Consider the following 26,938-nt stretch of genomic DNA (forward strand, 5'->3'; position numbering starts at 1 on the left):
TATGCAAAACGTGTGAGGAAAGGGACATAACATACAAGCAGCGTGATGTAATGACTTGAAGTGTCAATCCATTTTTCTGAGTTTTAATTTTTAAATCTGTAAATACTGCAGTGCACAGACGTTTTCTACATTGATGTCTGACACATTCAAAAAGCCCATCGCTGTAGCAAAGGACATTCTCTACTTCAGTCATGAATGACACTATGTTTAAGTATCATGGTGATGATTGCATACAAAAAATAGCTAGAGACAGACACAATGTTGCCTTGCTAAGTGCCTGTGGCTGCAGCTGCCTGGGCGAATGAGATAGCTTACCAACGTAGCCGCGGAGAGGACAAAGTGAACAAGCTTTCTTCTCCTTTTCATGGGTAACGTCATACCATTCCATATCTGACGTCAAGCACTCAAGGATGACGTAACCATTATACAGCCAATCACAGCTGGAAAGATGACGTAAACGACCTTAGCAACAGGCCCAGTCGGAGCGGGCCAATTAGAAAATCGACGGGGGTGGCAGGTAGCCAATGGGATAGGGCGAGGGAGGAAGGCGGCAGGAGGCCGGTCGTCTCCCTCATCTTCCCTCCGACAAGATGGCGGCGGCGCTGGTGATGGCGGCACTAGCGGCTTTGTGTCCCTTCAGCGCCTGAGCTCGGTTCCGGCCTGGCCGGGGGTACCGAGCAGCGGCGACATGACCGCGGAGCCCATGAGGTACGGCCCGAAACACCCTCCCGCCAGGGTCTGACTAGCCCCGCTGAGGAGAGGCGGCTGGGGATACTGTAATCACTTTCCTCCCACCCGTGGAGTAGGGGCGGCAGCGCCGCTCCCCGCTGCGGGCCGGTACCGCAGGAGGGTGGAGGGGGAGGCTGGGGAAGGCAGCGGCAGGGAAGGCCGCGGGTCTGAGTAAGGGATCGCGGGGGAGGGGACCGGCGGGACGGAGGTTAAGTGCGGTCTGGCTGCTGCCTGCGCGCGCGGGACTTAACCCGGCCGGGCTGAGGGAAAGAGGGGCCCGTGGGCGCTTATATTCCTCTCGCCGGTGGCCTTGGGGGCAGTGCTGCGCCCCTGGCTCGGCCGGGGCAGGCGGACGGCCTGGTCCCTCTGCCGGTCCCACCGCGGGCGGAGGGGGCCCCGCTCCGAATCCTGCGTTCTGAAGGTTAGGGACGTTGATGCTTCGTTTCCATTCTCTGTCTTGCCCGGAGAGAGCCGGAGCGGGACCTGGCTTGGCAGAGCAGGTGGAGGGGCGGTGCCCTCTCCTGACCCCCAGCCCTGGATAGAGGTTTTCGCGTTAGCGAATGTCTTGGTACCCTAGTGGTCCTGCCTCCGCTCCCCTCCTTCCTCAACGTGTTTATCCCACAGTGAAAGTCCCTTCTCCTTTACTGCCCCTCCACAGTAGAGGATCTATTTTTACATCACGACCAGTGTCTGCCACCGCAGGAAAGCTGATCTTCACACAAGGTGTTCAGCCTAAGCATCATTCTAGACAGACTTTTCTCTAGCTTGCAGACTGGAAACGTTTTCTCTTCCCTCCCAGCAGGGGAGGCTTCTTGCAGTTCTTTGCTTTCTAGGACCTACTCTTGTCTGCGGTGTTAAATTCCTTCCTTCGCTGCATACAGTAAATTATGCTATGTCAGGCCACAAATCAGCTTCAGTGCTGACAAACAGGTGCTATGTTTTACCATTAATACATAATTAGTTTTGTGTGCCTTCCAACATGCAGACATTTCAGGGGAAGGTGACCAAGGAGCATGGTCCATCAACTGCACAGCACTCTGAATGCTTAAGATGTGATATGAATAATAAACAAATGATTGTCAGTTAACCTTCATGATTGTTGACTAGCCTTGTCCACAAAATCAAAACAAAAATTGAAGGTAAAGTAGTATCACATGAACTTGTATTATGAGCCTCAATAAAGGTTCTTAAGTAGTCATAGTTGTTTACATGGATTTTTTTTGCTCTGTAGCTCTAAACTCTTTTTGACATCTTTGCAGTTGGTAGCACATTAACATTACAGCATCGTCTTAGTGAAGTTTGGGTTTGATTACATTTCTATTTGTTTGTATTATTTTTCAGTCAAAACAAAAGGAGGAGCTGATTTTTTTTTCCTTTGCTTTCCCTTGTGTGGGTAGTTGTTTGTAATTTACCATAAACTCCCAGTAGGGTTTCTGCCAGTACTGATAGGAATGGTAATTTTCTCCCCTTATATGTTCCCTGCACTGAAAGCCCTTTAATTTCTTAGTTAGGTGTGCCTGAAGGCCTCTAGCAGTGTAAACAAAATTATTAACACAGTTAACATAAAGCAGGTTGACCAAATCCAGGAGCAGAAACTACAACAAACAAGCTGTCCCTAACATAAAATAGGGTGACCTTAAACAGATACACCATTACAGGGTCTGCGTTGTATATACATTTTTTTATTTTAAATTAATTGATTTATTATTTTACAAAAGGAGCGATCTCCTCAGACCCTCCCCTCCCCCCCACTCCTCCCCTCAGATACCCTCCATGAGCCTTTGGGTCATGATCTCCAAAGTTTGGGAAACACTGGTTTGAAATGTTGAGTATGAGAATATAAAACAAAGCAGTGTAGTCACTGGAACAAATTATCTCTTAAAGCAGGGGTTCTAACCCTTTTTCTTTCTGAGGCCCCCTCAACATGCTATAAAAACTCCACGGCCCACCTGTGCCACAACAACTGTTTTTTCTGCATATAAAAGCCAGGGCCAGCATTAGGGGGTAGCAAACAGAGCAGTTGCCTGGGGCCCCATGCCACAGGGGGCCCTCCACGCAGCTACATTGCTCAGGGTTTAGGGCACTGGGCTTCAGACCTATCCGGTGGGGCTTCAGCTTTGTGCCCTGGGCCCCAGTGAGTCTAATGCTGGCTCTGCTTGGCAGACCCCCGAGGCTTGCGGACTCCCAGGGAGCCCTGGACGACTGGTTGAGAATCACTGTCTTAAAGGATCCTTCATGAGTAATGGTAACACACTGGTTTGGGTGTGTGTGTGTGAGATTTGGTATAGCAGGGTGTAACAAATGTGAAGTTATTTTCTTAAAGGAAGAAATTAGTTAATGGAATTTTTCTGTGCTGGTACTATGGGGTGAAAAATTGACAACTTTGGACTGTACTTAGAAATATTTACAAAATATTTACAAAAAGTCAAACAATACTAAAGATAGTTTATGGAGTAGAAAATATCTACTGCTGGCTTCTTTCAAATTAAATTATTGCTGCATTACACAGCATGCATCATGTCATGCTGCAACATCACTCATTCAGAGTAAATGGATGCCTTACCTTAAGAAAGAAAAATGAGATCAGGTTTCCCACCAAGATTTTAGGTCAAATCTCTCAACATATGCTCTGTACAAGACAAATCTTGAATGTATTAACTTAAAAGCTAAAGCAAAGTTGTTAGTTCCATTGAACTATGCATTATTCATCTGTAGCATCATTAAGGCTGCATTGAAAGAAGCCCCTTTACTCAGCAGAAGACAGGTGAATTTTCTACAAAGGTGTTGCACGAAGTCTTTTCTAACTGCAGAAGAAACATTTTAAAATAACTCCCTTTCACAGTTTTCTCTGTCTTCATATTTCTTTGAGTTCCGCATAGTCCACTCAAACTTCACATCTGTTCTGGTAATATCTTGGACGTAGGCCACTTCTGAATGTTTAACATTAAACATCTAGTTAGTTATTCTCCTTATTTGTCATAACCTTAGTACCTCCCCAAGATTAGCAGCAGAACTGCTCAGTTACTTTCATTTTAAACACTGGCAACCTGGGTTACAAAAAATGACCCCCAAAAGTCTGTTTTCAATAAAATTTCATTTTTGTCTGGGTTTCCAATCAGTTCTATCCCTGACTTGCCAGCTGTGCTCTGTACCAGAAAAGATGAACCAGAAAAGCTTGCTGGACAGCATTAGGCACTGGGGTGGACTGTGGGGTGATACCAAGCAGTGAGCAGAGATGCAGGAGTCAGGGAGAGAGAACGGGGCTTGTGGGAGAGAATGGAGTTAAGCAGGGATGATTAAAGGGAGCAGGGGTGGCACCAGCACGCCAAGTGCATGCCTGGGGCGGCAAGCCACGGGGGGGGGGCTCTGCTGGTTGCCGTGAGGGCGGCAGGCAGGTTGCCTTTGGCGGCATGCCTGCGGAGGGTCCGCTGGTCCCGCAGCTTCAGCGGACCTTCCGCAGGCATGCCGCCGAATCCACAAGACCGGGGACCTCCCACAGGCAAGCCGCAGAAGGCAGCCTGCCTGCCGTACTTGGGGCGGCAAAATACCTAGAGCTGCCCCTGAAAGGGAGAGTCATTCGTGGCACAGTTTCTGTGCCAAGGCATTAGTACAGTGGCACAGTTTCTGTGCCAAGACAGTACATCAAGGGCTACCCTCATACTGCTGCTCTCCTCTCCACCTCTTCCTCTGGTTCAAGTCAGCTTAAGCCCAACTTTTTAATCATATTCCCTGCTTACTTCCCATGGTGTCCTACAACTTCATGCCTTATACACCACCCTATTTACCCATAGAACAAAGGCTGCAAGTTGTTCAAGATTAAATATATTTGGGCTATGAATTATGAAAAGCAGGTAGTTCAGGCTGAGGAGGAGAGTTAATACGTGGATCAGAGCTGGGCATCGAATGACTTAACTGCTTATTTTATTTTATTTTCATATGGGCCAGATCCAGCCCAACTGATGTATTTATGTAGCCTACGTGACATTCAGATTGTGCAAAATACCAGCTTTCATTTAAAAAAAAACAAAAAAAGTTTATGGCCCTCCCGGTTTTGAAGAAAACCTTCCAAATGTGAAAAACAACAGTAAAAAGATGTAATAATGCCTTTCCAAATCTGCAAACAACCTAAAACAAAGGCTTAGAACAATGAACTCCCATATTCCCTATTAATCTCAATGGAATGGCAACAAAAACATTTTAATGTGAACACTATCTCTTGCACTGCTGATTATTTTAACAGATGGAAATAGATGGGAGTGAAGCTCACAGGAGGGGTACAGGGAATAGAAGTTGCTGCAGGAAAGGAAAGACAGGGGAAAAAGTAGAGGAGATACAAAAAGACAAGGCAGCAGAAAGAAACAGAAAGAAGGGTAAAAAGGGAAGAAAAACAAAGGGTAGAAACAGTAGCAGCCCAAACAAGGAGAAGAGCATATTTTCACTGTAGACTAGTGCAGAGTAAGTGTGTGTTACTCTCTGCAGAAAAAACAGCATGAAACCTGTATCTGTCTGTGCCTGGATTTATCTTAGGAAAAACATCCTTTATTAAAAGTGTATTTTGTGTGGGGCAAAGTGCAGGTGCAAAGGCACATAGTCCATGACAAAACATGTCACTGAATTGGAATATTGGATATATCTGCAGTAATCATGAAGGCCTTAGTGTACTGCTGAGCCTCACATGACCATATTTCATGTCATTGGACCTCAGTTCTTCTGGCTGATGGGTGATACAGAAAGATGAACTGGTTTGTGAATAGGGCAGTGGCAAGTTGTTCCAATGATGGCTCAGAAAGAAAAAAAAATACAGAAATATAATGGCAAACTTGATGTAGTGTTTTACACTGATTCGAAACCATGGTATGTAGTGTGCTCTGAAGTTCTAACTGCAGAGTATATGGTGCCTTCACAGTTCTTGTAACATTTAGAGACCAGACAGCTGTCACTGAAAGATAAAACTAAAGCTTTTTTTCAGAGAAAGCTTGAAGCCTTGAAAAATCAACAAGGCTTGATTACTCAGACTAGCAGTGTCAACACCAGTGCCCTTCAGGCGACTTATTTGGTGTGTCTGCAAATCACAGAGTTGTGTATGGTGTATATCAGGGGTCTCAAACTCAAATGACCATGAGGACCACATGAGGGCTAGTGCATTGGCCCGAGGGCCACATCACTGACACCCACCCCTTGCTGCCCCTGGCCCTGCCCCCACTCCACCCCTTCCATGAGGCCCTTCCCCTGCCCTGTCTCTTCCCTGCCCCCATTCCAACCCCTTCCCCAAAGTCCTCACCCCAACTCTGCCCCCTTTCTTCCCCCAGGGGGTGCAGGAGGGGTGCAGGGTGTGGCAGGGGGTTGGGGGTGCGGGGTGTGGCAGGGGGTTGGGGTGCAGGAGGGGTGCGGGCTCTGGCCCGGCGCCGCTTACCTAGAGCGGCTCCAGGGTGGCAGCGCTGCACATCATGGCCAGAGCAGGCTCCCTGCCTGCCTGCCCTGGCCCCTGACCCCGCTCCACTCTGCTCTGCTCCAGGAAGCAGCCAGAGTCCCAGGGGCGGGGGAAAATGGCACCATGTGCTGCTTTTGCTGGTCCTCCAGGTACCTCCCCTAAAAGCTCCCATTGGCTGTGTTTCCCTGTTCCCGGCCAATGGGAGCTGTGGGGGGGCGGTGCCTGGAAGCGAGAGCACAGAGCCCTCTACTTCCCCCCCCCCCCCCCCCCCCCCCCCCCCCCCCCCCCCCCCCCCCCCCCCCCCCCCCCCCCCCCCCCCCCCCCCCCCCCCCCCCCGGGCTGCAGGGCCATAGTTCCAGCCACTGTGCAGGGCTCGCACTGCCACAGGGTAGGCGAGGGGGGGAGCACGGGGAGCTTGGCAGGCTGCATGAAAGAACCCGGCGGGCCACGTGTTTGAGACCCCTGGTGTATATGATTGTTTGTTTCAGAATTTTGTTAGGGTTAGAAACACCTACCAGATAATGTGGTTTCTCATGTTTGTGACATGGGTGAAGATATGAGAGAAACTGCTTTCATAACTTTGGAAAAATCTCTAGCTGGCAATTCAGCTTGATGAGTCAAAAGAAGTCTGAAGATCTCTCTCTGAGGGGTATGCCTACACTGCAAAGGGTACTTAAAGCCTCTCCTCACTCTCCTTCCACCCCCCACCCCGTGAAAGACCAAAGTTTTGCTAATGCAAGTGTCAGTGCGAATGCAGCTTTGTCTGACAAAGCTAACATCGTCCGTGGGGCTGGAAGTATTTTGTGGGCAAAAGGGCGACAAAATACTGACAGAGAGCATTTACACATGCTGACTTTTAGTGACAAGACTGTGTCGAGACAGCCTTGCTGCTAAAAGCTGCATGGTGTAGACAAGCCCTAAGATACTGCCTGATCTGAGGGGTGGTTTGATATCTCTGGTGCTACAGAGCTAATTTTTGTAAGGTAGGTTTCTGATGGTTCTGTTGAAGACTTGATCTTCTGTAAAGCACAACAGTAGAATGCCATTCAAATATTTCAAAACGTATTTAGACTTCCACATTTAGTAGGAGCTGTGTATGATAATCTGGATGCGTAGTGCCAAAGTGGTGACAGATAAGGGTAGTGTACTAGTCCACTGATCCAGAACATCACACCAAATACATCCCTGCCTCACTGTTTCATAAACTGTTGATAAGAAAATGCCTGAATGTCTGTGTCAGGTCATAGATGAATTCAGAACTTTTGCATTGCTCTGTAACTACCAACAATGCTTTCAGACTGAAGACTTGTGAGACTGTTTTCCTCCTGTCTCACACATGGCAAAGAGATGTAGTGACAAGTAAAGTGTTAACTTGATTCTTTTAATTTCAAGCAAAAGAGGAAATTTCCCATAATAATCAACAATTTCCCTGTAGTGAGGGGGCGTGGCCTCCCTCCTAAATGGACAGGCAAACTCCCTCACCTAGCCCCTGGTGGGCAGAGCCAGGGCATCCACACCCACCCCGCTGGAAATAAAAGGGCAGGACAGGAACCAGAAGTATAATGGGTGGGCCCTCAAGCTCAGTTGGGCCAGAGTCGCCAGAGGAGAAGGACATCTCCCACCTGCTGCTAGAGCTTGAGCCTGCTGGACACCACTACAGCACCAAAGCCCTAGAGGAGCTGCCAGGTGCTGAGGATGCTGAGGAGCTGTTAGGGCTGCTATTAGCTGTCTACCCCGGGAATACTGATGATGACCCTGAGACCTGAGTACCGCACAATGGGAGTGTAGGAAGTAGACCAGGGGAACCAGATGATCTGTTTGTAATGTGACCTGAAACTAGGTCAGCATGTTTTGGGCAGATCCCCACTGACCAGTGACAGAACACTCCGTCCAGCCCTGGGCTGGGACCCCCCGATTAAGTTGGGTGGGCTCAGGTCCCCCTATCGCTCCACCTCTGGGGTGGCAGCCACCCTATCTCAGGCCAAGATGCCCGCATTGGTCTGCTGTCTGCAGGAGCTAGGACATCAGACTGTTTGCTGTCTGCCCAGCCAGAGAGCTGAACACCTAACTGTTTGTTGCTCCTCCTTGCCTAGGGGCAGGGTCCCTAGACTCCTTTGCCCTGACTGCAAGGCACGGCTACTTAAATGTTTGGTGTTCTGTCCTGCTGGAAGCTCAAGCTGCCAGTGCTAATTCCCCCTGAACTTGACGCTTACAGCAAGAGGATGTGGCCTCCCTCACAGATGGACAGGCAGGGACGAACCCAACCTCCTACACTACCCTTGCTGACACTCTAAATAATTCATATAGGTGGCATATTTAGCCTACCTTGTTGACATCTTTGATCACCTGAACCCACTGAACACTTATTTCAGGGCAAAATATGAATGATTCTGCCTGCACAAACAGGGTAGAAACATTCTTTAGAAAATTTGTTCTTCCAAAGTGCAAAGAAAACCTGGAGTCATGATATTCTGTACCTTGGGGGAGCGCCCTGTAACTCCCATATTTCTCATTTATATATGATTGTGATCTTGCATATAAAGCAGGCCCTTTGAGTATCAGGGGAAAGGTTATGATCTGCTGGAAGTCATTTCTCTATCCATATACGTATATCATTAATGCATATGAAGTTATGAGAATTGTGTTGTATGGCTGTCACTAAAACATGCTATAAGTTGGGCACTCTCCCCAGAGGCAATAGAAAGGAAAGTAGCCAACACCATGGTGGGGTGTCAAGCAACCCATCACCAGCCATTGTTCAGCAAGGGAGCTATAATGCAATGATTCATCTGCGTGAGGCCACACCAGGGGAATTGCTCAACCTTGCCTGGAGAATCAGCAGTGCCCACCCAGGCATGCCTGGACTTGTGTTTTCCAAGCACGTGGACTGAGGGTATAAAACCGAACACAGGGGGCTCATGCTTGGCCTTTCTCCTTCATCCACCTACACTGTAAATAACAAGGACACTCACAAAACTGAAGACTCCAGCTGAGGGGACTGGCAAAGATTTCAAGGGTGAAATCTGTGTAAATGTACTAAGTGCAAATGTACTGTCAACTGTGGGGTGAGAAAAACTGCTTAATCTAGATGTTGCCCAGACTAATAAGATTGAGAGTTTAGACTGCATGCTTACATTTTCTTTTCTTTTGGTAACTAACTCTGACTTTTTGCCTATCACTTAATATCACTTAAAATCTGTCTCTTGCAGTCAATACATTTGTTTTACTGTTTATCTTTACCAGTGAGTTTGTATGAAGTGTATGGCAAATCTGCTCAGGTTTTGCAAAGGCTGGTGTAGATCCACTTTCCATTGATGAAGTGGTGAACCAATTAATAAATTTGCGCTGCTCAAGATGAGCAGTGCAAGATGGTGTATTCCTGAGGTACAGTGCTAGGAGCTGGGGGAATTTGGCTCTGGTGCTTTTCTCTATGTAATTCATGAGTGGGTCTGGGAGCATTCATGCAATCTAGCTGGCTCTGGGGCTCCACATGTGGTTGTGCTGAGTTATCACAGCGCCTGGAGGGGTTTGCTGTTGGTCAATAACAAGGCATTATGAGAGACAGCCCAGGGTGAAGAGAGTTCAGGGGGCACAGCGGTCTCTCAGTCCCAGGCTGCACCCCGGGGATCCCATCACAGTCATTTTTATCTTCTTTGAGAGACTTTAGGAGGCTATCGGACTATCAAATACTCATAAATCACCTTTGAAGAGAACTTACGACTTAATTATTAGACTGTTTTTCTACTGTCTCATAGTTGTGGAAAGAAGTTTACCGCTATTGTCTTTACCCTTGGTGGTGTTGATGCTGACTGGGTCATTGCAAAAAACTGATGGACCGCTCTTGGGCCAAGACCCGCAACTAACTTGTCTATGGAGTTTCTGCTAGAGAATTGTCTGTCTTCTGAAGGAATCACCAGCCATCTTTAGTTGCAGAAGCCATGGAAGTTTAATCTCACCTTCATTCCTTATTTCCGTAAGTCAGGTTTCTTTTCAGTGGTGATTTTTTTTTTTTTAAATCAAAACTGCCTTTTCTATTGACAGTGAAGTAGAATTGTATCGCCCCAATTCCATTTTGTCTAAAATATCATTCATCAACAAAGCAGGTTCATTCATCAGATGGAATTGTGAGTGTATATAGTATAGCCTGCACCCAATTAACAAAAAATAGGTACTTCTCTACTTGAAAGAGGTGAAGAGAAAGTAGAAGTCAGGAAGAATGGTTGTAGCTGAGGGTTGCACATCACCACCAAGGCAATTCAGATGGATAAAAGCACACTAAGTATAAGAACATAACTTTCTACATCCAGAATTTCAGTTTCTATGTCCATTTAGCTTCCCCCTTTCCTTTTAAAAGGCTGAATATTGAGAAGAATTACAAGTTCTCAAATGTGGATTTTTATACTCCGAAAAGAAACCTTAGTCCTATATGTATTAGTGAAATGATAACTAAAACTCAGGAATGCGCAGCTGAGAGAAAAGGGTCATATATTTATTTTGTGGACTATGAATTGGTTGCCACCTTTGTGGAAACAGGCAGTGCTGGAGCACTGGATGAGGACAGGAGAGCAAGATCAGTTCAGACATGTATCTAAATGAATTTAACAGTAACAGTCTTCACAAAGAATGTGATAGAATAAACTTAATCTTGTTTGGGGAACATCTTCAGAAAATCTGAATACGAAGAAGTCTTCAAAATAGTATCTGAGTTGCCTTTGATATCGTTTTTTTGTTGTTGTTTTATGCTGAAATGCTAATTTTTGAAGCACTGATTGAAAAATGAAACTCTTCAGAGGCAGGAGTATGTGTGGTTTTAGGATGAAATTAAGCTCAGTGCAAATGTGTACTGTATTCAAGACTAAAATAAATTGGGGCCTGGGAGGGGGCTGGGGAAGGGAGGAATTGTGGTGGTCAATGTATATTATCCAAACTCAAGGTGAAGTGAAGAGACTTGAGCCTGGATAAGACTGTGAAATAAATATTATGTAGACCAAAGGTGCCTCTGCCTAAACAGTTTTTATTGCTTGTTTACTATTAGCAGTTGCACATTTAACAGAAACATAGGGCTACCAAGAAAACTGAGCAGGAATGAAAATTGTGCAGTAAACTGGAGAGAAAATAGAGCAAACCAAGACAATTGATATCTTAAGAACTGGTGTGTCCTTGTTTCAGGCATAAATGAAATAGAGACCAACCTTTAGACTTTAATGTGAGGAAACACTAACCTGGGACCCTTTGCTGGACCTATTTGGCTGTCGCTAGTCCATGACAAAGATATTTGGCAACGTCCTAGGGAGGCCTTCATTCAAAATGAGGTAATGATGCAGCATCATAGAGAGTTTGTTGCAAACAGTTTAGAGGAAAAAACAGAAAATAATAAAAGCAATTTTTGTACTAAAGCAGTAAAGTATTTATCTGCCATTGGATGTAATCCTTACTTCTGTATATCTAAAACTGTTTTACATGAAAATGACTATTGCCTGTCTGTTCTTGTTTGATTTTTTTATGCTAAACTTTTGCTTTGATTATGCTTTTTGCGGGGGAATCTAGCATTACCATATAGCAGTGTTTCTTAACCTTTTTGTGCTGGCAACCTCCTTTGGACATTAAAAAAAAATTGTCTCCCCCCTCGCCCCCACACTTTAAGCTTGGGACTTCAGCTTCTCACGGCTCAGGGCTTCAGTGCAGCATGGGGCTACAACATGTAAACTAGCTTTACAGCATCTCCTATGGCATGGGGCCCCAGGCAGTTGCCCTGATTCCTACCCCCTAACACCAGCCCTGCTTGTGACCCCCCCCCTAAATCTCTCCAGCAACCCTTGTGAGGGTCACAACCCCCAGGTTGAGAAACACACTGCCATATGGTATATTTACCCATCAAAGCTCTCTGTATGCTTAACATTCCTACACTTGTTTTCCAGTACCTATTTTTTTTCTATTCTCAAGCTTGTCCTAAGTAGTCTTCCTAGTTATCAACTTCTCAGCTTGGTTATTTGAAAAGAAAAATGTTCACCCTTTTAGTACAACAGTGCAGCCTTCAGGAAAACCCATGCTATTGTCAGTTAGTTTGGATACCGTCTGAATAAAACTAAATTGTTTAATCTTCCTCGAATAGAGTAGAGATTCTCTTAGTGAACTTTTGTTCACCTGTTTTCCATTTCCCTCTTATGAACAGTTAGTGTCTCTAGAGAGTCTTTCATGATGTTTGCTTTCCTTACTCATTATACTCTGAGGGCATTTCATTCATGTCCCCAGGTGTCCTCAAGTTTGCTGGGTATCCTTTGATTAGACCCCTGTGATTATAAAGTCAATTCTTACCAAAATAAGATATTAATCAAGTAATAAGTTAATGAAATCTAAGAATAGCACCTCAGGATATAATACAGTAATATGGGACATGATGCCTGTGCCGTCTCTTTAAAAAAATCAGTACTTTGATAGTCTGCTATTTTTGAGGACATTCATGGTTTGAATTTTCAAGTTGCTACCACACTAAATTTAATTTAAATTGTCCTGGTAATTGAGTCGCAGATGTAAGCAAAGACTGATTTGAAACTGCTTAATTAGCATATACATTTGAAATCATTTACAAAAATGTTCAGTTTTAGCCCAATATTTTGAGCTACCACAACTGCTGCCCCAGTTGAAATCTGTTAATGAGTTTTGAACATTTAAATTAAGTTATGTCCTTTGTGGTAGTTAAATTGTTTTATATAGTAGTAAAAACATGTTTTTTATGTTATAGGATGGTTTGATTTTTTTACAATGTATTTTGGACCACTATTTGTATACTATATGGTGTGTTAAGTACTTAGTGCAAGGCAGATTTATTCACTTCTGCTATGACTGGTTATCAGTAAATGAGTAAAATATTTAATTGTATACAATGTCTACTTCAGCCCTTTCAGTTTGTCTGTTTCATGTTCTTGAGTCATTTTTCATGTGTACAACTGTCAGACCACAGCCTTGACACATTTTATGGGAGAGTACTCTGTAGTCTCTGTCCTTTTGATGGGGACCTCTGAATTGGGGTAAGGCTCTAGACATCTTTTCTTCTGGGTGTAGCATCTCTTCAGGGTTATCTCTGTGAAAGTTCTGAAACGACTGTCTGAAAGTAATGGTCTCATAAAACAAGATTCATAAAGACTAGAGAGAAAACATTTTAAAATCAATAACTGTATGCATAAAGTCCAGTTTAAAACTGAAAACCTTAACTAGGTAGCCTCACTGTAGTTTTACTTACAATGAAATAAGAATACTTTCAATTTTTGTCTGCTATTAGATCAAGGAACATTTTGGAGACATAACCCCAGAGTCTCTTTCACTTTTACTCTCTCCCACTCTTCCACTCTCTCCCCTTTCACTCTGGCTATGGCTAGCTTATCATACCAGGCACACTTCAGAGTTATTTACATAAATGTTCTCCCTGATGGGGGTCATCATTGCTTTTATGAAATAACAATTGTATATTTTAAAGTCATGCATTCTAATGTCCACTGGTCTTGTTTAAACCAATTCGAGGGGGGTTATTTTATTTACTTTGCCTTTCTTTTTCATATATTTATTGGAAGGTGTGTTCCTGCCATAATAGATTTTTCAGCCCTCCTTTGCATCTCCTCTGTCTCTTGTGTGCTTGTCTTAACAAGAGGTGTTAACTTTGAAATCAGTTAATTTTCAGCCCCTTAAAGAAATAGTTATATTTCTTTTAGTTATTCCATCTTATCAGAATCCCAACTGTAGATGAAATATGAATTCACAGATGCAAAATCCATCACATTGTAATTTACTTTACCACTTAACTGACATTTTTGGAAGTAAACATATTTAAATGTTGTAAATACTTAATACTGAACAGACATTGGTCACTATTGACATAGGCTATATGCAGCAGTGATTTTTGAGGTGAAGAAAATCACTCTTGTTACCATTCACTTTAGCCATCCAGCTCCCCAGAATTTTAATTGTGTGAAGTTGCAGGATATGAAAGAAGGGAGGTGGGTAAGGTAATATCTTTTATTAGACCAACTTTTGTTTGTGAAAGAGACAAGATGTTTGAGCTACACAGTGCTCTTTTTCAGGTCAAAGATACTACCTCATCCACCTTGTCTCTCTATTATGTGAAATGAAAGTTATAGAGGATGGGAGAGTAAAGTGAATTAGTACTCCTGTTTATGACAATTTACCCAACCTGTCTGCAGTTTAAAAAAAAAAATCTGCACAGATTTTTGAATCAGTAAAGAGCTACTTAGTGTGGCCACTGAGTACTTGTTATGCTGCAAGATGCTATTTTACCTTTTAAAGTGGAAAGTGATAATGATTTAACATTTTATAGTTGCCTAAAAAAGGTAGTGAAAATCTTGTGTACTTTAAGTAAATATTAAAAAAGCTACAACTGACTAAAGAATCTGCAGACATGTGCGCTAGTGTTCTGATAAAGTAAACGAATGAACACACAAATTGCTCTCAGATGTTTTTGAAAGATTTTTAATTTAACAGCGGTTCCTACACCATTGATTGTCAGGAACCATTCAAAATTCAATATGTTTATATGTGTGGATAACTTAAAAAGAGTGGGGTTTCAAAGAGGAATGTGGAAGTAGTTTAGTAAAAAGGAAAAGTAAATAGAAATTTATAGTTAGAGTGGATAATTAATTGTGAGGCAGTCCATACCTGTATTTTGAAGATGTCTGAGGAAAGTAATTCTAAATAATACATTTTGGAAGGTCACAAATTAATAGTTTGTATTTTTAAAGCACTTCCATCTAAGGATCTCAAAATTTTTGGCGTCTATCTAGATTAGGAATTTTTTTTTACTCATTTATCTTAGTGTAGATATACCCTAAATGTTTGTAAGGCACTTTAACTAACATGTTTTAAAACTCTAGTGTATTTTAACATTCTCTGTCTATGCTAAAGTTTTAAAATATTTTAATTGACATTAAAAAATGTTTGTCTTATCCTATGCTACCCTTATAAAATTAAGACTCACAACACCACTGTGAATGCAGATCATTAGCAAATATACTGTAGGGAACAATGCTGCATGGCAAAGGAATAGACTGTAGGACTTAATGGTTCTATTCTATTTCTGATTTTTTTATTAAGATTTTTTTTAAAATTACCATTTAAAGTGTACACAATCAGAAAATTCGATGTCCTAAAATAGTTTTAAAAAGCACAATTTGGATGTGTCCCTTTTAATGGCAGTGTTGAGGGGTTATCTTACACAGGGCTTAGTATAGCTGATTATGTATGATTTTTCAGTTACTGTACAAACAGCTGGAAAAAGGCATATGAGCACAGGTAAGCTTTTGACAGTGGTCTCCAACCTTTTTATGCAGAAGATCACTTTTTGAATTTAAGATCAACCCAGGATCTACCCTGCCCCTTCCCCAAGGCCCTGTCCTGCTCACTCTCCGTCGCTCATTCTCCCCCACCCTCACTCACCTTCACCGGGCTGGGACAGGAGGTTGGGGTGTGGGAGAGGGTGCAGGCTCTGAGCTGTAGCTGAGGGGTTTGGAGTGTGGGAGGGGGCTTGGGGCTGAGCCTGGGGCAGGGTATTGGGGTGCAGGTGAGGGGTATGGGCTCTGGGAGGGAGTTTGGGTGCAGGAGGGGGCTCTGGGCTAAGATAGGGGCTTGGAGTGCAGGAGAGGATGAGGGGTGCAAGCTCTGGGAGGGAGTTTGGATGTGGGCTCAGGGCTGGGGCAGGAGGTTGGGGTCTGAGAGAGTTGGGGTTCAGGAGGGGGCTCTGGCTGAGGCAGAGTGTTAGGGTGGAGGAGGGGTGAGGGGTGTGGGCTCTGGGAAGGAGTTGGGGTGCGGGCTCAGGGCAGGGGGTTGGGGTGCGAGGTGCAGGCTGCGGCTGGGAGGCGCTTACTACAGGCAGCTCCTGGTCAGTGGTGCAGGAGGGTTAAGACAGGCTATCTGCCTGCCCTGGCCCCACGCTGCTCCTGGAAGCAGCTGGCATGTCTCTGCGGCCCAGGGGCCCGCAGGTGGTTCTGTGTGCTGCCGCTGACCCTGCCCTCCAGTGCCGACTCTGCAGCTCCCATTGGCTGGGAGCTGCAGGGGCGGTGGGCGTGGGCAGCATGCAGAGACCTGTGCTGGCTGCTTCTGGGAGTGGCGTGGGGCCAGGGCAGGCAGGCAGCCTGCTGAGCCCTGCTGTGCCGCCAGACTTTTAGCAGCCGGCGATTGGCTGGCAGAGGCTCCAGGATCGACCAGTCGATCACGATTGACTGGTTGGTGACCGCTGCTTTAGGAGGTGGGAGAAAAATAGTTGGAGGGCCTGACACAAGAAACCTTTTTAAATAGGCAGTGCTAATAAGGTAACTGGTGAATTAGAGCCTTGTCTTATTCATAAGAAAACTTGTGTACATGGTAGAGAAATTACCAGTGGTTCCTATTCTGGAAAACTGGCTAATTTAAAATTCTGTTGGCAATTGTATCAGTAAACTAATTCAAGTAAAGATATCAGGCAATCAATCGTGATCCTACACAATTGTCTTTTGAGAAGATACACGTGTTGCTGGTTATCTTCTGAGACACTCAGTAAATAGATTGGGATGGCTGGTTTGATGTAAACTTTGTATGGATAAGCTAAAATATTGTCTGATTCCATGCATCTTTACAATTTTTTTTTCTTTAGGCCATGTAGAGAAACTGCTAGCAATTGCTGTTTGGGTTATGTATCCACAGACAGACCAATATAAGTGATTCAAATTTTTAGCTATTATTTAAGGAATCTCTTAGTTAAGCACAATGTTTTAGCTATGTTCTTTCCTTTTAATTTCTTTGAATAGCAATGCACTTTTCTTGGCTTTTGTAAATCTTTCATTTTTTTAATGACATGAAATATAGCTTTTAAAAATGTGACATGGTTTATTGTTAACTTTATACTAATGTAGTCCTAAATGCTTATATTTCAGTGCCAAATTTGCACTTACCAATTTTTTTCAAAATTACAAGTGGGTTATTTTTGCTTATTTTGGTAACAAAGTGTTGCTTTGGAAGATCTTCAGTTCTATGGATATGTAGTACTTAAAAACAAACAACATTCGTTTCATGCTTGCACTATATATTAATAAAGTAGCATGAGATAGTGAGACTAATTTCAAGTGACACTTCTGTGTTTTATCAGTGAAAGCAAGTTGAATACGTTGGTGCAGAAGCTTCATGACTTTTTGGCTCACTCATCCGAAGAATCTGAGGACGCAAACTCGCCTCCAAGACTATCTGTGAGCAAAAGTATAGGTAAAAATATATATATTTTCCCTCTTTTAAATGTACACTCTTATTCAGCATCTTGGAATGTAGTGCAATAAAATGCATTTTGATGTACAGATATTCAATATTGTTCTTACTGTTTCCTTCTTAAGTGGAGATATCTGGATAAATATACAGTAGATTTTTGGTATAAATTGCATTTCATGTGTGAATATAAATGTTCTGTATGTTAAAACATTATAAAAACAACAAAAAAGTATCCCAGTATTTGTTCCTTGGTATTCCGTTCCATGGACATTAAACTGTGTTCTTGGGGTTTGGGATGTTTGTATCTTCCTCTAGGATACTTTTGGTTCAGATTTCTCATGGTTCCCTCTATTAACACTGTGTAATAGACATATCTTGTTTTTCTGCTGAAGTTAAGATCTTTTGACCCTCACAATTGTGGAACAGTGTGTGGGGGAGTTCCTTTCATGTTAATTCACAAAGTGTTTTCACAATTAAGTCAGAAACCACTGAAAACAAAAGGGCTCTTCTAAAGTAAATGATTAGGTTTCTTCTTGAAAATTATTGGTATCTCCAAAAAATCTAATAGGTAAGTGCTGGATTTGAAAAAAACAAAAAACAAAAACTTCATTTTAACTGCTGTCAATAATGAAATCTTTTAAAATAAACAAACAGGAGAAAATTATAAACTAATGTATAGTAGGAATCTGGATTTGTTATAGATATAGACCTTTTCAGACTCCAACTTTCTTAAAACACTTTCCATAGCAATGAACTTAAAAACTGTTATGAAGTGACTGTGTGAGGAAAGTTGGGATTGTATTAGCTGAGGAGTATATTTTCTTCTGTTTGCAGACAGATCCATGGGATCACTAAAGGGATACTATCAAGATAAATAGTTAACTTTTCACTAGCAACTCATTACCTTATTAAAATTGACAAATTTAAAATCTAATTTTACTTGATTACCACCTGTGTTTTTTCTCTTGTACTTCTCAGATCATATAGTGAAATAAGTGGTCGTTTTCACTTTGTGGTTAGTTCAGCTTTCTTGATATAATAGGATTCTAATGTTTAGGAATATTTGAAATAAAAATTATTTTTATACGAAAAAAATAAGTGCTGTGTCAGATACTCAGCATTAATGTCAATGGAGCGAAGACAATTTACATCACCTGAAGATCTTTATATTCATATTGGGTTATGTAAAACTTCTGTTAAAGTCACAAACTTCTGCTATACTTGATAATATCCCTTTGATTTAATGGAGTTCTGCTTAAAATTTCATCTTAAGTTGAGCATCTCTGACAATATTGTCCCCTTATTACTGTATTGTAATGTCAACACTGAGTGTACAATTCAGTTTCTCTTTGGTGCTTCAATACTTTATTTTAGGGCACCTTTGACAAAACCAAACTGTGACATGGATAAACAGATAATATCTGTCATTGTGAAGTTGTTCTGAGGATGATACTGTTTGCAGCACCTCTTTCCCAGTCCTGTGTAGTTACAAATGTGACTCTAGCTCTTGTCCATGAAATACAGAATTACTGTGTAGCAGAGATACACCGATTGCTTAGTCCTTTTGACAAATTTCAAGGGTGTGTGTGTGATGTGAAATACATTATATATAATTACAAAAAACTACTGTTTCCTTGTGCGTATGAATAATGATAGTCTTTATTTATTTGGTTGCATGCTATTTTTCCATAGGACCTCTGCCTCATTCAATGCCCTGCTCTGGGGATGAATTGTGTAATAAAAAGGATTGTCTTTAAAGGCACCTTCCTCATTTGTTGGAAGGTGTCTAATGAATGAGGCAGAGGATTTCAGAAAGAGAAAGGATGGTCTCACGATCTTCATTGTTGTCCTGGAGTACTGGATATTAGCCCAGCCTCTGCCACAGACTTCCTGTATGATGCTAAACAAGTCACTTAAACCAAACCTTTGAGGTGCTTGCTAATTGTGTGTGTGTCATTTTCTGAGTGCCTAGTTTGATATCTTGAAGTCTGATTGGCAGAAGTGCTGAACACTCATAATTGAAATCAATGGGAGTTGTCCTTTGAACGTATTCTGAAAGTATTCTGAAAAATCAGATCCTAGGATTCTCAAATTGGGTCCCCAAAATTAGTGGATGCTTTTGACCATAATCTCTGGGCGTCAGTTCCCCATCTGTAAAAGTGGAATAATATCACCCCCTCATCTCAGAGAAGTTTTGAGAAGACCAATTAATTTTTCTTTGAAGCACTCAGCTTACTATAGTGATGAGCACCATAGAAAAGCCCACGTGGAAATAATTTTTTCTTCATAACAGGATTTGAACAGTCTACAATAAATTGAACAATGAGGAGAAAACAAAATATTGAATAGCTGATCATTAATCACTGTTTATCCAGTGAACTGAATGAGGCTGCAGTCCTGTAGAAAAATACTATGTGATCATATAGTTTAACACTATATCGTAAATCATACACACAAGGGGGCTTGAATGAAGCTTGTTCAGGCAACCTTAATCTTGGAAGTTCCTAAATTTTGTGTGCCTGATTATGCAACCTTAGTAGTCTTTTAACTTAGTTTTTGTGTGTGTAACTTTCTCTTTTTTTGTTTAAGAAGAACTTCTGTTTTTTGCTGTCATGTGGCATCACAACACCACATGGGTGGAACCTTTAGATAAACTACATAGACTTCTGCCACTTGAACTGGTGGAATAACTGATAGCAATAGTAAGTTGTTATCCTCTATGTGGATTAGTACTAGAGGGACATCAAACACACATTTGACCAGTGGTTTTCACAGATATTTGCCTACAGAGGAGGAATAGTGAGACTCAGGAATCTGCCATTCCAGGCTCTGGAGGGGAGTGTTCTCTAGTGGTCACAGCCACTTCTGTCCATTTCCTCCAAACTTGACCGCCTTCTGCCTCATCCCTTCCAAGGTGTTCCAGTCCTTCCCCTCCCCAGCTCCTTGCTCCAGTCCTAGTATCCTTGTTTTGCCAGTCCCAGACTTTACTCAAGCTTCTCGTTCCAGTCTTCTTGCCCAGCAAGTTCTTCTTTCCCCCTCCAGGCTTGCTGTCATAGTTCGGATCTCTGACTTCATCATTCTCTCATCCCCTCCCCACACCTAGTCATGGTCTCTGCCCAGCCAGTTCTGATTTCACTCCCTTTTGAGCTCCTTGCCCACTCTCTGTCCTCCGTACCCCTCTTGCTCCTCACTGCGTTCTCCTGGTCCAGCCAGTCTGCCCTTCACCAACCTGACCCCTAGTCTTCTTGCCCAGAAGTCAGTCTCCTCCCAGCTTCCTGCTCCAGCCTCTTCACTTCCAAGTGCATAACTGTTGTCTCAGTCTCACCAGACTTTGTGTGCCAGCACACTCTCCTTCCTGCCCAGTCTGGCTTCTGTCTCCTGTGTATTTGAATCGGGCAGCTTCCTCCTTCATATTGCACTGCCTGGATGCGTTACAAGGCAGTAGAGGTGTCATTGAGAACATAGGAAAGACAGGCTCCCTGCTCTCAATTCCCCAGCCTGGTGCTCTCTCAGCTCTGTACCCCTAGACTGGAGAGAACATGCTCAGTTGCTGTGGTGATGACATGTTCAGTCTGGTCAGTACTGTGATGCAAGGGGGTGCAACATGCTCAGTCACTCTGTGGGCATGGTGAGAGTCCGGTCACACGAAAGTACAGTGAGATTTGAGCCTGCTCAGTGAAGGTGGATTCTTCAGAAATTTTAGCTGCTAAAATCAAAGTATTCTCTACTGAGCATGTGCAAACTGAAATTGTTACAATTTAACCAAAGTTAGGCAAATTTTAATGCAGATGCTGAGAGGGACATCTTTAGCACGTCACCCCTCAGCCAAATTTCAAGTCATTAGTTGTCACAATTTTGGCATGAGTGTACCATATACCCCTCTCTTGGTTTCTTAAGGGCACCCGCTTAGGGTTTTCAGTACTCAGACGTCGCCTCTCTTAAGTGGACACCTGCATCTTGATGAGGATTTTAAGGCTTCCCTTCCCAAATCCCTGCACTTTGATATCCCTGGCAAGCCAGTCTCCTTAAAGGCCAGTCTACCTGTACTTTATTTTCTGTTGGAAGGCTATAAACAGCATATTACCATCAGTTACAAGTTATCATATTGCTCTTTCTAAGCAAGCATGTTTATTCTTAAGGTAAAAGCTTTGAAGGGGGAGGAGTTCCTTCAGGCATGCTAAAAGCTTACCATAGGTTACCCATTATTCTTATAGGGCCCTAGTAGGCCAGAGTCTTTCCAACTCTTCCACAAGGGTTTGGACCCACTTGGACAGAAGGTCTTGTCTGTTTGCTAGATCAGAAAGAAGTCAGTTTAAATGCAGCCCTTTTCAGCCAAAAGCCCTTTCTTGGTTTTCCTAGTCTCTTGTAACCCAGTTTGAGTCCCTCTATGCAAATACCCCAGCAGGTGGTACCTGTCTGGTACAGTGACTGATTCTCCTTAATCACCCTACAGTGTTTTAGTTCCTGAAGGAGCTTTAGTAATTCAGCCCATGGAGTAGAACACAATCATACATATAATTGCTGGCCCACAGTGATACACATAAGCATGATATAATATGTTCCCCCAAAGACACTGCATATGGTTGCAATATCTGTCACAATAGTCACAGGGTTTAAGGTCAGAAGGGACCACCAGATCAGCTAGCCTGACCTCCTGTATGTCACGTGCAACCAACACCACCCAGCACCCACATGCTAAACCCAACAATTGAAATGTGACCAAAAAGTTACAGCCCACAGGACACTAAACTGTTATGTGCCACAGGCAGAGAATAGGAGGGACTGAGGTGCACCAATGACTTAAACCCCTGCAATGGCATGGAATTGATTAAGTGAGAGATACCCAGATGACTCCAGCAAATTACATGTATCACATGCTGCAAAGGAAGGTGAACCCCTCCCCAAAGTCACTGCCAATCTGACTTGGGGGAAAATTCCTTCCTGATGCCACATGGTGATCAGAGCATGAGGATGTTAGCAAGAAAAATCCAGCTAAACATCTTGCTGCAAAACAGAGGGACATGAGAGCACTTCAGAGAAATGGTCTGAAGAATTTAATACATGGAAAACATCTTTTTCCTTACTTTCATTTTCATAAACACCTGCATTGTATTGGCTGAAATTTTCTAAAAAACATTAAGCCTGAGGCAGACACAGCCAGTGTGGAAAAATTCAACCCATACAGTTTGCAAAGTTATAAGCAGCTGAAATTAGGTCTTACGATGTAAAGAATGCTATGAGCCTAATCTATTATAATCACATGATATCTGTATGAAAAATAACATTTTTGTACGTCCCATTAATCCATTTCCTATGAGGCTACTTCTAACATTCTAAGCCTTTGAGCAGTTTCATATAGCTGCATTATAAAGAATGCTGAAACGGAAATATTCCCTTCTCCCCCCCAAAAAAAATCTGTAACATTTCTCTCAGAATTACACTAGATGGGGGTGCAGAACAGGTAGTAATCAGTCCTGGACCAATGACATGTTTAAGGTTTAATATCCCACATCCCATTAGGGCTAGAAATAGGTCTGTATATCTGGAAAAAGGAGAATCCACAATATCAAATGGGGTACATCACTTATTTTTGGTTGTGCTAGCTAGGTCCATGATATATCAGTCCTTAAAGTCACAATGTTATGTACAGAGGCTTCAGGAATGTATTGGTTGTTGCTGCTTTTCGTGTAAAGCATATATAGTTGCCCTCTGGCTCCTCTAGTATGAGTTCTTTATTGGTGGAAAAAGGTTGAAAAATAGTAGCAATGACATTACAAAAAAAATTATTTAGAATTTTGTTTTAAATTATTTGGCATATGTGCAATAAATGATGCTGTGGTGTTATGCAAAGGTTTTATTGTGATGATATAAATCTCACTCCTCATCCCCACTGACTAATTATCCATTTAGTAATGTTTTTTAATAATGCTGATAAAATGTTTATACCAAACCATCGTTTATAATTTAAAGAATTGTTAGTGATTTCTACCATTCAGTGAATTATACTTTTTTTCTCCCCCCCCCGCCTAGGTAAAAGTAGCAGGCCTGAAAATAGTCCAACTCCAATGGAAAACAACAGGGAAGAGGTAGGAATAAAGTATATGGTGCATTTGATTTACAGTAACGCTGGTAGTGCAAAAATGGCTGGTATAGAAGATACTGATTAAATTTGAATTAAAATCTGTATTGGATTACACTACCATATCTGCTGAATGTGAAAGTTGATTAGTTGATTAACTTTTTTCTAAAAGTTGAATTAAAAAAACACAATATAACCTTTTAAATGTATATGAATGACATCCATTATGACTTAGCAGCAATTAAGCATTCACAATTTAAAAATAAAAAGTAAAATAATAAATTCAATGTGCTTTCATAGTTTTGACTATTTCCGTATTTTTCCTATGGTCCTTCATAATGCATGAGTAAATGTATACTTTGTGGAAGGTATCATACTGTACTATCATGAGGCTTCTAACCACTATTAAATCTTTGCTGAGAAGTAGGGAGCTGCTGCAATTTTGGGAATTCTTATGGTTGAGGATTGGCAAATTGCATAACAGTTAGTTATACCCCTTTTCATGGAAGTATTAGGGCTGTCAATTAATCGCAGTTAATTCACACAATTAACTAAAAAATACAAACTCCTAACTGTGACTAAAAAAACAATTGCGATTAATTGCAGTTTTAATTGCACTGTTAAACAATAATAGAATACCAATTGAATAAATTGAAATTTATTGTAAATATTTTTCGATTTTTTCTACATTTTCAAATATATTGATTTCAATTACAACACAATACAAAGTGATCAGTGTTCACTTTATTATTTTTTATTAGTTGCACTGTAAAAAAGGTAAACAAAAGATAGTGTTTTTCAGTTCACCACATACAAGTATTGTAGTGCAATCTCTTTTATGTGAAAGTGTAACTCACAAATGTAGATTTTGCTTTGTTACATAACTGCACTCAAAAACAAAAGAATGTAAACCGTTAGAGCTTACATAGTCCATTTAGTTCTACTTCTTGTTCAGCCAGTCGCTAAGAGAAACAAGTTTGTTTACATTTATGGGAGATAATGCTACCCACTTCTTATTTATAATATCACCTGAAAGTGAAAACGGGTTCGCGTGGCACTTTCATAGCCGGCATTGCAAGGTATTTATGTGTTAGATATGCTAACTTTTCATGCTTCGGCCACTATTCCAGAGGACATGCTTCCATGCTGATGATAGGTTCTACTCCATAATGATCCAAAGGAATTCAGACTGATGCACGTTCATTTTCATCATCTGAGTCAGATGCCACCAACAGAAGGTTGATTTTCTTTTTTGGTGGTTCGGGTTCTGTCCTCTGGAATTGTGGCCGAAGCATGAAGGGACATACGAAGATTTAGCATATCTCACACGTAAATTTGGCAGCATTATCTCCCAAAAATGTAAACAAACTTGTTTGTCTTAGCGATTGGCTGAACAAGAAGTAGGAGTGAGTGGACTTGTAGGCTCTAAATGTTATGTTTTGTTTTTGAGTGCAATTATATAACAAAACAAAATCTACATTTGTAAGTTACATTTTCATGATAAAAAGATTGCACTATAGTACTTCTATGAAGTGAACTGAAAAAAAGTATCTTTTGCTTACCTTTTTTACAGTGCAAATATCTGTAATCAAAAATAATATAAAGCGAGCACTGTACACTTTGTATTCTGTGTTATAACTGAAATCAATATATTTGAAAATGTAAAAAAAAATAAAATCCAAAAATATTTATCATTTCAATTGGTAGTCTGTTATTAACAGTGCAGTTAATCACACCCTCAAGTGACTCACGAATATTGGTGATATGCTCTTGAGTGAGCCACACCCAGTCTTTAGCCCAGAAACTTGTGAAGTGCAAGCCTTAACTGTTAAATGGACCCTTTGGGGTGGGAGATTGCAGGGAAATAAAATCTTATGCAAAGGTCCTCTACTATTTTTAATACTTCCTCAATTTCCTGCAAATTTGGTGCATAAGAAATATGGTGTATGATTCTGTGAATTTCTCAAATCACAATAATATTCCTTTATAATTTCTGATGCAGTGTATGCTTGGTGGGGTTCAAAGTATACATTAATTTTAAGAGATCTTAATCCAGTAGTAATTTATAAACTAAAAAGTCTCATCATTGAACCCAGCTAATTACAACACTACATTTACAAGCAAAACTTTAATTTTTGTTTTGCTGCCCTTGATATGAAATATAGTATTAACAAGAAATGGGATATGATTGGTTTAAACCCAGGTAGAATTTGACTTCTGAGTTGCTGCTGTATACCTAAGAATCCAAGAAATTAAATTTTTGTTGATGTATGTTCTGGTCACACACTAACAGATGTTTGTGACTTCAAATTTTTCCTTGTTTTTAGGGCAATAGCTCTTCAGAAAGATCCAAATCTTTAGGATCATCACGTTCAAAAAGGTTAGTTTGAAAAGGAAGATGTGAATAATACTCTTTGTAACTAGGTGCCTTCCCTAACTTGGTCTACAGAAACAATCTACACAGGGCCAGATTACCATAAAGTGTAGATTGGCATGGAGCCATGTAACCTCAGGCTGATTTACACCAGCTGAGGAGGCTCACTGTGTCAAGTCCAAATTTACTCCCTTCCTGGAGTATGGCTTTATTAACAAACTCTTCATGGTATCTTGTTTTCTATCTCAAGGCTCATCAGGCATAGATGCTCATTGGGTTCCTCCTTCAGGACTACTCACCCCACACCCAGGATTTTTTTCCCTTGGAAAAGTCATTTCTTTGTATCCAAGTGGGGTAATGAGTTTACCCTGTCTCAGTGAGTCAATAATACCCAGTTTACTCTTTACCAATAAAATCAATACCTGGTAACAGTATGGGGTGTTCCAGGCGTACACTGCCAGTCTGATGCACTTCAGTTTATTAATTTTTGTTTGCTCTCTTTCAAGAAGTAATGCACTAAGGTAATTGCTTATCAGTTTGTGCCTAAAGAAAACAAATTCTCAGTGTGGCCAACAATAACTGCATTTTAGGAACCTTACACTGATCACATTCCTTTGTATCTTTTGCTGTCTTATGGTAAACCTTACAGTTCTGTCCTTCAGATCCTTTTAAAATATGTAAAACAAAACAACATATCTTTTCTCTGGGGAGATAAAAAAAACCCCTATGTATCTCTAAGAATAAAATTCCTCTTCTGTTGTTTACTGTTGTCACTCTTGCCCAGTCTATTTCTCTCTGCTTCGTCATCTCATGCAGTTTAAATTAGATTAAAAAATAGAATTTTAAAATTACAAGGTTCCCGATCCAAGAAGATTGTTTGATTGGAAACCACCATATACATCTAAATTGCTATAAAATATTTATCATAAATGTGGATTTTTTTCTGTTCATACAGGAAACCTACAGTTGTAACAAAGTATGTTGGATCAGATGATGAACAAACCTTACCTGAAACTGTAAATGAAGATGTTTCAAATGAAAACTCAGAAAATGATGTTGATATGAAAAGCTTACCTAAAGGTAG

The 26,938-nt window shown here is 41.6% G+C and overlaps 1 protein-coding gene across 5 annotated transcripts in view; it reads left to right on the forward strand.

The window, feature by feature from the left end:
- Positions 1 to 552: 552 nt before the first annotated feature.
- The window catches only part of ATRX (ATRX chromatin remodeler), a 139,844-nt gene continuing 113,458 nt past the window's right edge, over positions 553 to 26,938 (forward strand). Inside the window, exons 1-7 of one of the 5 annotated variants that reach the window (XM_045029585.1) lie at positions 563 to 708; positions 9,916 to 10,133; positions 11,330 to 11,472; positions 17,289 to 17,401; positions 23,432 to 23,487; positions 25,808 to 25,860; positions 26,810 to 26,934. In XM_045029585.1, the coding sequence (XP_044885520.1) occupies positions 11,423 to 11,472; positions 17,289 to 17,401; positions 23,432 to 23,487; positions 25,808 to 25,860; positions 26,810 to 26,934 (397 nt within the window). In that variant the 5' untranslated portion in view covers positions 563 to 708; positions 9,916 to 10,133; positions 11,330 to 11,422. Of the gene's footprint in view, positions 709 to 9,915; positions 10,134 to 11,329; positions 11,473 to 17,288; positions 17,402 to 19,993; positions 20,104 to 23,431; positions 23,488 to 25,807; positions 25,861 to 26,809; positions 26,935 to 26,938 lie in introns of those variants that run through there. The other 4 variants (XM_045029588.1, XM_045029586.1, XM_045029589.1 and 1 more) reach the window with 4 other exon arrangements.

This window comes from Mauremys mutica, chromosome 9 (assembly GCF_020497125.1).
Source record: "Mauremys mutica isolate MM-2020 ecotype Southern chromosome 9, ASM2049712v1, whole genome shotgun sequence".
Taxonomy (NCBI): domain Eukaryota; kingdom Metazoa; phylum Chordata; order Testudines; family Geoemydidae; genus Mauremys; species Mauremys mutica.